The following is a 10,733-nucleotide window of genomic DNA, read 5'->3' as shown; positions in this document are numbered from 1 at the left end:
TGAGACACGGGAGAGCATGAGGAGAGAGGCATGTAGCACCACAGAGAACCCTCAAGATTTTGTACCGGGATTTCTATAGTCTGACCGGTAAGATGATACATACTTTTTTTCTCTTTAACTGGACAAGAATGAATAAATCACAGTCTTGGAAGAGAGAATTGGTCCACCATGCTTTGGGTTCACAATCTTAGTTAGCTTCTTTCTTTTTTTTTTAAGTAATTGGCTTAGACTTGGAAATGAATTGACACACAAATCTTATTTCCCCCATGTCTTTCATGAAAGTTGATTATTGAACCAACAGCTGTGCTTACGAATTGTCAAACTCAGATAAGAAAGCAGATATAGGTCAGCTTTGGGGTAATTTTGATGCTATAAATGTCTGAAGCCTTGCTGTATTTAGAATGCATATTTAACATTATCTTTTCTCCCTCAACGCCCGTGCTCACTCATTTTGTAGATGCTGAAGTCATTATGGCACTGTGGAATGGCTGGTGCAGGGCACAGGAAAGGGCTCCCTGTACTGGGTCATGGGGTCTGGGAATGATCCTGGCCCCATCACAGACTCTACTGACCTGTAAAAAGTATTGTTAATCTTCTTACTGTCTGCCTTATAAGTTCTGAGAGGAGAAATGAGGTAATGTCTACTTAGACCTTTGAGCTTCTCGGAAGAACAGCTTTCTACAGTAATAAGATTTCCTAATGCATTTGTTTGTGTTGTAATGGAGTACAATTCCATTTACCTAAATTTCTTTAGGTACCTCTAGAATATCTGACAGTCTTGCACAGGGGAAGCAGTCCAGCTTTCAGATGAGAACTGGGCCTAGACTAGAACCCCCATGGGTACGAGTGAGTCAGCTATAAATTTATGAAGTTAAGTGAAGGAAGCTGGAAGAGGAAGGAAGGGGAGTTAAAGCTGGTGGTGATGAAGGAGAGTGAGTTGTACTTACATTCAGAGAGTTTATATCATACTTTCAAGTCATGTTGTTTGACTAAAGATCAGTATCTCAATATATTTGAAAAAATACATGTTTATTTTAATTTAGCCATAACACATATTAGATGACTCATCTGCAATATTGATCCTGCTCTCACTCTCTGTATTGATAGACTCTTTAAACTCCTTCAAGATTTACTTTATTATAATAGTTTCTTGGGCACAGCCTGGTTTAAAAACTTGTTTCTGACCCTGACATCAGTAGTTCCATACTAATAACAACTTCATAGATTCATTTGTAAAATACCTAGTAGGTTACTAAATAATACTTTGTCTTTGTTCAGTAGAAAAAAGAGTAAATGGCTTTTTTGGAATAGTAATGAACAGTGCAATTTTTAATATATTTTTTATATAGCCTCTTTGAGCAATACTGCAATTGAGTAGGGCTTTCTAGTCAGTTCTAAAAAGAGAAGTTAAAACAAAGGGTGCCAAGTGGGGAACTACACATATGTACTATAAAGAAGTTAATTTAGATTACAGTTATCATTATTGGACAGCTTTGTTGTGGAACTTTCTAGAAGCAGGCCCTTCTTTGGCATTTCCAACCCAGTATTTCACAAGCAGTTCAGCCTTCTATAAAGTAATTTTAAGTAACTATTGAGTTAACCAGGAAAGAAAACAGTATCTCTTCTCTTCCAGAGAGGTGACTATGTACACTTCTTAATAGCAACTGATTTGTATTTTTAGAGCAATAATACTAATCATATCCCTTTCCTGGGGGGAGGAAAAAATGTTACCACTTTCATTTGCTAAACTATAGAATATAATGCAGGGAGAACATAACCTGTCACCCAGAATGTGGCGGGAAAAAATAAATCATTACCAAATTGTGTGTTGCAAGCCAAGGACATATGAAAAAAGTTACTCCGTCTCTCAAATTAAGAACATCTTAGGGGCACCTGAGTGGCTCAGTTGGTTGGTCTGACTCTTGATTTTAGCTCAGGTCATGGATCTCAGGGTCATGGGATCGAGCCCCGCGTTGGGCTCCCTGCTCAGCACGGAGTCTGCTTGAGAGTCTCTCTCCCCCTCTTCCTCTGCTCCTCCCCTGACTCAGGCATGCTCTCTCTCTCTCAAAATAAATTAATAAAATCTTTTTTTTTTTTTTTTTTTTTAAAGATTTTATTTATTTATTTGACAGAGAGAGAATGAGAGAGCACATGAGAGGAGGGAGGGTCAGAGGGAGAAGCAGACTCCCCGCCAAGCAGGGAGCCCGATGCGGGACTCGATCCAGGGACTCCAGGATCATGACCTGAGCCGAAGGCAGTCGCTTAACCAACTGAGCCACCCAGGCGCCCCAATAAATTAATAAAATCTTAAAAAGAACATGACATAGAATATAGTAGTTCTCCCTTATCCATGGTTTTGTTTTCCATGGTCTCCATTACCCACAGTCAGCTGTGGTCTGGAAGCAGATGATCCTCCTCTGACATTGTCAGAAGGTCAGTAATAGCCTAATGCTATGTCAGCGTGCCTGCGTCATTCCCCGCGCTTCATCTCATCACCTAGGCATTTTATCATCTCATATCATCACAAGAAGCATGCGTACAGTATAATAAGATATTTTGAGAGAGAGAGAGACCACATTCACATAACTTTGATTACAGTATATTGCTATAATTGTTCTATTTTATTATGAGTTATTGTTGTTAATCTCTTACTAGCCTAACTTATAAACTTGACATAGGTATGTATGTATAGGAAAAAGCAGAGTATATATAGGGTTCAGTATTATCAGCGGCTTTGGGCATCCACCGGGCGTCTTGGAATGTATCCCCTGTAGATAAAGGAGGACCACTACACTATGGATCTTCCCTTTCAACCAAAATAATCTTTTACTAAAAAATTATGACTCAGGGACACAATGCATACCAAGTTAGACTATAATAATCTTAATAAGACCACATTTTTGTTGGAAAATATCATCTAGAGGACATGACTAATGGCTGACTCATGAGCTAGACCCAGACCATTGGAGGCTCCTCGTCCTCTACCCTGTCCTTGGAATATGCACTTTGTCCACCGTTCCCACAGTAGGAGCTGTTCCAAGGACACAGCTTTGAGAGAGTAGTGTAATGTTGCGACCACACATGACTGAGCCCAGTGAAGGCCCCTGTATAAGTTTTTAAGCTTCTGACAGGTGGGTGTGAAGATCTACCTATCTTGCGGGCGCCCAAGATAAGCCTTGTAAGTAGGCTTCCTTATTTATTAAACTACCACCTACCCATCTGGAGGGGTCTGCCTCTTTCTTTGGTCTCTTCCTGTCCTCTGCATGTGGAGGTCACTTGCAGATGTCACCTGGGGAACCTCCCGAGGTTGTGAACCCACAATTTTCTGTTCCTGACGATGCACTAGAATTTTAGCATTTCTGAATGTTAAACATGTTCTGCAATTTTGTGTCCTCATATAAAACTTCATGATAAATTTATGAATTTCTGCAATTGTGTGTGAATATAGCTAAGGAATAGTTTTGAAAAAAAGATTGAAAAATGTCCTTTTTATCTTGATCTATTGTGCACTAAATTGTGATGTTTTGTTTGAATTTGTTTCAGAATCGAAGCAAACGCTTGGAAAAGGTCCATGTGGTTATTGGACATAAATCGTGTGACTTGGATTCTCTCATTTCTGCCTTCACATATGCTTACTTTCTAGACAAGGTGAGGGGAAAGAAGATTATATTTTTTGTATTTGAATTATGATGGAACTCATAAGAACAAACATTTTCTGGAAAAGTGAGGAAACCATTCACTTAAATTTTCATGTTCTGGTTTATTGTTGCAGAGAATAATGTGTTATAATCCATTAAACAACAAATATTTATTGGTCACCTATATGTTAGGCATTGTCTAGTTATTTCTTTCTTCATGAAACATTATTTCATTAAGATCAATGCTTTCAAATAATTTAAAAAAAAATATATGATAGTTGTTTACTTTTATGGGAATTCAGAGAACTAACAAAAGTAGGTCAGAATTTCTTGTTTTCCTTTATCATCCTTGTTGGTTAGTTTTACTGTTGGGAATAGAAAAATGCATGCATGAACATTACATGAAATACAGAGCATATTGGCTGGAGTTTTCAGTAACAGAGGTATTACGTGTCACATCTATATTCTGTTCTTGCCTTTTGAGAATGACAAGGGTCATTCTCAGTTTGTGATAATCTCCCTTGAGTGAGAATCTTTGTACTCTGTGAAATCTATAACATCCCTACAGAGGTGGAAAAGACCTTTTAATAAATTGTTTTAAAATTTCAATTTCATAAAATTCATCAGCCCATGATAATGCGTCACCTCCAAGTCTAAAAAAGCACAGTATGAGTGTCTTAGTGCTATTTCCAATTTCACAGAATTTTTAATTTTCCGGAGTCTGATTTGTTTTATTCCAATTTTGTTTGGATCCTTGCCTCTGAGAGTATACATAGCTGATCTAGAATAATTTAAATTCACATGAAACCCAGTCTTCCAGAATGAGCTGTGGGTGGCAAGAATGGCTTAGGACAACAGCTGACAAAAATGCCAGGTAAAATATTCTGATCTCTACATACGGACTTTATATAAAATTTGTGAACCTTACAAGGGAGATTAATTGGCATAAGGAGATAAATGTGCCTATGTCAAGATAATGCATATTGAACGCTTAATCCTATTAACTGGACTCTTTGACTCCTAGAAAAAAAAAATGTTGCTTGTCCCGAGAACATAGAGTTAACTGAACCAGACTGGTTTTTAGACCAACAGTGGCATGGACTCTTAAGGAAATTATAAATACCACCACCACCACCTACTGCAGTGTCTTGAATGAAAATAACATGAGACCCAAGGAATGGGAAAGTAGGTTGTGATGGATAAAATGGCTCTTCACTCAGCATGGGGACAAATATGGAATTACTGAAGGGTCACATACTAGAATTTGTCCTATTTCTGGGCATTCCTTTTAGTTTACCAGGCCCTGCCCCTGACCAAAGGTCTACATCTCCATTTGAAATTTTTTCCCCGAGAACGTGGTGACTTTCTCTGAGAGTATTAACACCTAGAATAAATGTAGAGCTTTGCAACTTCCCATGTATGACTCCATTTAAATACTTTTCACTCTGGTAGGTAAGCCCCATTCTACAGATGGGTTAAACTGGGTTTCCAAAAGGAAAACGGCTTTCTCCAAGTCACACAGCGGAGGCTGGGGCTAGAACCTAGTTCTGATTCTAACCTCAAAATAGGTCCTGCCCCACGATATTCTCAGGCCACATGCACTTGACTCAAGTTTCAGAATCAGGAGTTTGATCTCAATTAATTAAGAAAAATAACTTGCCAGACATAAACTTCTAATGATTATTGCACAATTGTATTCAGGATTAGCCTGACGAATGGCAGGCATCCCATGTAGATGGGACATATATATGCCCTTCTGTGTCACCACAGTCCTCATCTGCCCTACTGCAATCATTCTAATTTTCTGCCAATTTCATAAGGACATATGAATTTGTTTCCCCTGAAAAGGAGAATATGTGTGTGTGTGTGTTTAAATTGCGGAGGGTTTGAAATAAGATATAAAAGAGTAACAAGAGGTTAAAAAATATTAGGGGCCATTTACCTGTAGCTAATGCTCTGCTAATTGGGTTCAGGAAGAGCTGATTCTTCATGGCATGTGGGTGAGTGAAGCCAAAAGACTTTTGTTCCATTTACCATTGCCCTCAGGCTTGAAGCAAATGGAGTTGTGCTCTTTCCTCCTGCTGCTAATGGTGAATCAGTCAACTCTCTTCTTCGCAGGTCAGTCCACCTGGGGTTCTCTGTTTGCCAGTGCTGAACATACCAAGAACTGAATTCAGTTACTTCACCGAGACAAGGTTTATTTTAGAAGAGCTAAATATCTCTGAATCATTCCACATATTCCGAGATGAAATTAATCTGCATCAGCTCAATGATGAAGGGAAGTTATCTATAACACTTGTTGGCAGCAACGTGCTGGCCAGGTAAGGCTCTGGAGGGAGGTTTGATCCTTGAACCAAGGCTCTTATGGGGACAGTATCACCTCGTTCAGGATTTTTGTGACTTTGGGAATTGCATTAAAGGCAGACAACATCAGAGGAAAAAGAATATTTTTTCTTCTCTTATGGCAAAATGTGGGCTATCCCAGTCCTCCCTTTTGACTTTTGCATTTCAAATATGACATCTTTGAGTGGAAAGTTTTTGTAGCAGTGACCAAGATTATAATTTTGAACCATTTCAAACAGTGTATTATAGCAACACAACAGTCCTATGTATTGATGCTGTAAATATGTAATGAAAACTGAAATTAAACACTAAATAAAACGGAAAGGTTCTTAAGAAAAATATCTCAGTGGTGAAATGAAAAATCATATGGATCACCTATGGAAGTCATCTCATCATTGGCTCATTCATTCATAGCATTTGATACTATAAGAGCAGGATGGATTTTTAAAGTTCATGGAGCTCGAATTCGTTATTTTATAGACAAGAAATCTGAACCCCACTGTTGCAAATGACTTATCCAAGGTACCTCATGCAGTTACTAGAGTAGTTTGGATTAAACTTGGGTCTTCTGCCTCCTTCAGTAAGTACTCAGGAGTTGCTAACTGGTCCAAGAATCTAAATGTACATAAAGAGAAATGAGACAAATTGTCTGCCTTCAGGGACTTATCCAACCCAACACAAATGCTCTTTTGATAAGCTCCGTGGTGCTACTGAATGAAGAGTCCACCAGTGAAACACCTCTAGTTTGAGACAATAGGTTTTTTTGCACACTTTGCCAATTTGCTAATGATTTAGGACATTAACCAGTGGGTACTGATATAAGTACACATGAAAGAAAAACTTGTACAGTTATCTAATTTTTTATTTAACCCTTTTTAGGAAGCATATTTAAGTATAAATACATGGTAATTCCAATCATGCAGTTCATTCATTATAAAGAGTTTTGAAAACAGTCTGCTTGTCTGGGGCTGTTTTTATCCCCATGCCATTTGAAACATAAATTCTTTTGAATATTTATTAATCAGTTGTTGTTCAACTGACTGAGAGTTACTGGGAGTTTATTTGGCTGACTTCAATTATCAGTGCTCAGGATGATCACCTGCTTGACTAAATTTATGTGTTAACTTTTTCAAACCAACTAATGCAAGTAATGCAAGAAGCCAGAGGAGTGAGCTACGAAACGTGTGTGTCAGTCAGGATCTTTGGAAGAGTTTTGTTCCCAAATAAACTGAAGAACTTAAGCTGGTGTTGGTACTGATGCTGTGAACTCCAGGTTTAGGACTGTTTGTGAAACAGAATGCTTTCCAAAAAGAAATTGAGACCTTTATTTCCTTCTTTGCCACTCATTTGTTTCTGGCAGATGGAAAGACCAACGTCAGTCTTATTCACATCTTTCTTTCTGCCTCTGATAAAGCCAACTTATCTCACGTGTAAAGGATGACGGTGGAAGTAAATCAGCCCGTAGTAGCTTTTCCCCAGCCCTTGAGAGTGCAGGTGCAAGTTCTGGAACCAGATTATCAGAGTTTAAACACAAGCTAGTCTGCTTGCAAGCTTTGTGACTTTGGACAAATTTCTTAACCTCTTTGTGCCTCCGTTTCCCCATTTTTAAAATGGGAGTTTTACTAGAACCCATTCCGTAGGGTCATTTTATAGTCTAAGACATGGTGATATTCTGTCTGGCCTGATAATAGTGTCTGGCCTGTAGCGGAACCTTAGTAAATATTAGCTATTATTAATTATTGTTATTATTATTATTATTATTATTTTCCATAGCAAAACAAGAGCTAGAAGTGCTGAGGTGTGAGGGGCCACCTACTAAGACCCTTGGGGAGTGAATTCAGTGAAATGGAGTATGAAGGCACATAGAATAAGGGTCCTCTCTTCTGCATCATGTGAGCTTACTCAGATTTTTAGCTGTTGAGAGGAAGTCATTTGTGCGGGAGTGGAGATTAAATACTTCCAGAAAGTAAGAAAATAAGCCATATCTCTTTGTCTTCCTCTCTTCCATTTGCTTTACAGCGAGGACAAGACCTTAGAATCAGCGGTTGTCAAAGTCATTAATCCGGTGGAGCAGAGCGATGGCGGCCTTGAGTTTCGAGAGTCTTCCTCTTCCCTTGTGGTGAAAGAGATTCTCCAGGAGGCTCCTGAGCTCATCACTGAGCAGCTGGCTCATCTCCTCAGAGGTGAGAGATGGCTCTTTCTATTAAATACTGGAAGGCTTAATGGAGTGTTTCTCGACTTGCTCATGCAGAATGAGTGTGATCCATTCTTGGGTTAACAACCCCTTTAAAGACCACGGGAAGCTTCATCAGAGAAGCAGGGAGTAAAGAGTTTGTTAAAGAGTAGCATTATACTACATATTAAAAATGTGCATTTAAAAATAGGCATGAAGGATCTTTGCTGTTTCACTAGACAGGAGTTTTAAATGGAACTACTGCACCTCTGTTGGGGAGCCTACCACCTCTGTGGGCTCCTCTGGCCAGCCAGCAGCTTCCAGAGATGATTCTTGCCCCACAGCAGTGCGACTCAGGCCCAGAAACCACGTCCTCATATTGAAATAGCACCTAATACTTATATATGCTTGGTTTGTGGACTACTGCTTGGATGGCAAAATAAACACCTTTCATGTTGGTAATTTGATGTTGGGTCTTTTACCTTGTCACTTGTTAGCCCCTATCTTGTAACATTTCCCATCCTAACTCAGCCCTGTGTTCCCAGCACATCGTCATCGATTACCCTTTGAATATTTTTCATCTCTGTCCGTGGAGCCCACACCACTTCCAAAAGGGCTTTCTAACCTGGCTTCCTAACCTTGTTAGTTGACTTTGGTGGCACAAAATTATCACAAAAATTCAGTATTGTCTCACATAGGACAGCTTTGGGTGTTGTATAAAGCTTTTTTTTTTCTTTCTTTCAGTAATCCATCTTGAACATGATAGACATAGATTTTTCTCAGAAGTATTTAGCCCAAGAAAATGAAAAACAGTGATTAACAGAAAATTTTTTTAAAAAGGAAGGAGATGACCAAGAGAATGTTGACACCAGTCTTTTGAGGACGCTTTCCTTCACTTCCTGTCTCTTCCACAATGTGGAGAGGAAAATGTCCAAAAGTTATGTAGTTCCTGCGAATATTTTAGAGCTAATGGCCACAGTAAACCTGTTTTAAATTTTTTCTGGCAATGGACATCTATAAAAACGCTCTGTGGGAAACTGTGCCCTCAACCAAACCAAGTAAATATGATCATTTATCTCTGTGACAGAGCAGAAGGAAATTAAAGGTAATTGGAGATCCCAGCCAGGAGGGAAGTTGTTTGACAACGCAAATGTGCAGCTCAGGCAAACGCTAGAGAGTATTTTGTTTAAGTTTCTTGCAAACTAAGAAGCTTGGTTTATTGTTCAAAAAATACATGTTTTATTTAACAGGGAAAAAAGGTAGTCCACCAATCGCTCATCATCCTGTTTTTCTGTAAATAGTTAAATCAGATCAAACTGTGATACATCAGTACAAAGGTATGATTTTGCTGTCAGTGATGATAATGATGATGATATTCAGATTTGGGGAGTTAGAAGGGAGGCAGACCCTTTTATGAGTGATGTTGGTTTTTGTTAGCAGAGCTACCAAGAATCCAAGGTACGGTAAAGGGCCTTGGTTTTTCTTATCATTGGAGGTTTTTCTTAAGGTTGGGCTTGAAGGGCATCCAATAGGAACCTGGCAGAGTAGGGACGTCGCTTCATTGCTGCCTGGACATTGGGATGTAAGAAGATGAAGTGCCTCTATGTGCAAAGACTGCAGATATAGATACTGTCATGAGAGAGAGAGTCCAGAGTCACTAAGCCTGGAAGGTGGCCTACTATAGTGGAAAGAAGGCTCTGGAGACCCTTAGCCAAAGTATGCATGTGTGCATGCCTATGTGTGCATACATTTGTGGAGAGGCCACGGAACATCACTGAGCAGTTGTGCCAAGAAGGAACTAAAGGATGGGTATCCAAGAAGTTTGACTTTATTTTTAAGGTTTTATTTATTTATTTGTCAGAGAGAGAGCACAAGCTGTGGGGCGGCGGGGGTGGTGGCAGGCAGAGGGAGAAGGAGGCTCCCCATTGACCAAGGAGTCTGAGGCAGGACTCAATCCCAGGACCCTGGGATCATGACCTGAGCCGAAGGCAGACGCCTAACTGACCGAACCACCCAGGCGTCCTAAGAAGTTTGACTTTAAAGAGGAAACTCATTGTTCAGAGTAAGAAGGGCAGCAGGCCAGTTTTTAAAAGTTCCTAAATTGGGGTGCCTGCATGGCTCAGTTGGTTAAGCATCTGCCTTCAACTCAGGTCATGATCCCAGGCTCTGGGATCGAGCCCCGTGTCAGGTTCCTTGCTCAGTGGGGAGTCTGCTTCTCCCTCCTCTGCCTCTGCCCCCTCCCCGCTTGCTCTCTCTCAGATAAATAAATAAAATCTGAAAAAAAAAAAATGAATAGAAGCTCCTAAATCTTCAGTAGGTATCAGAAAGGAATCAAGTCGAATTTTGCAATATTCACTAAACTCAATGTTAGATTTCATGGTTTTCCAATCATGTATTAACACCAAACCAAATGGGAGGTTTTTGATGTGCCTGTAAATAATTTCAGCATTCTTTATTTTCATAACATGGATAGTTCTCTGTCCAAAGAGTTTTCTCTATAAACAGCTACGTTATTTTGTATTTTGGGGTGCTCAACATAATCATTAATTTGACACACGTTTCTAGAATGTATTTATGCA

General features: G+C 39.4%; 1 protein-coding gene across 1 annotated transcript in view; it reads left to right on the top strand.

Moving 5' to 3' along the window:
- Positions 1–2,839: 2,839 nt before the first annotated feature.
- The window catches only part of PRUNE2 (prune homolog 2 with BCH domain), a 200,847-nt gene continuing 192,953 nt past the window's right edge, over positions 2,840–10,733 (top strand). Inside the window, exons 1-4 of the mRNA XM_021689387.1 lie at positions 2,840–2,866; positions 3,544–3,648; positions 5,757–5,959; positions 8,001–8,164. Of these exons, the coding sequence (XP_021545062.1) occupies positions 2,840–2,866; positions 3,544–3,648; positions 5,757–5,959; positions 8,001–8,164 (499 nt within the window). The remainder of the gene's footprint in view (positions 2,867–3,543; positions 3,649–5,756; positions 5,960–8,000; positions 8,165–10,733) is intronic.

The sequence above is a fragment of the Neomonachus schauinslandi genome, chromosome 13, assembly GCF_002201575.2.
Source record: "Neomonachus schauinslandi chromosome 13, ASM220157v2, whole genome shotgun sequence".
NCBI lineage: Eukaryota > Metazoa > Chordata > Mammalia > Carnivora > Phocidae > Neomonachus > Neomonachus schauinslandi.
Note: the sequence above shows the minus strand (reverse complement) of the source record. Positions and strands in the feature narration are given on the sequence as shown.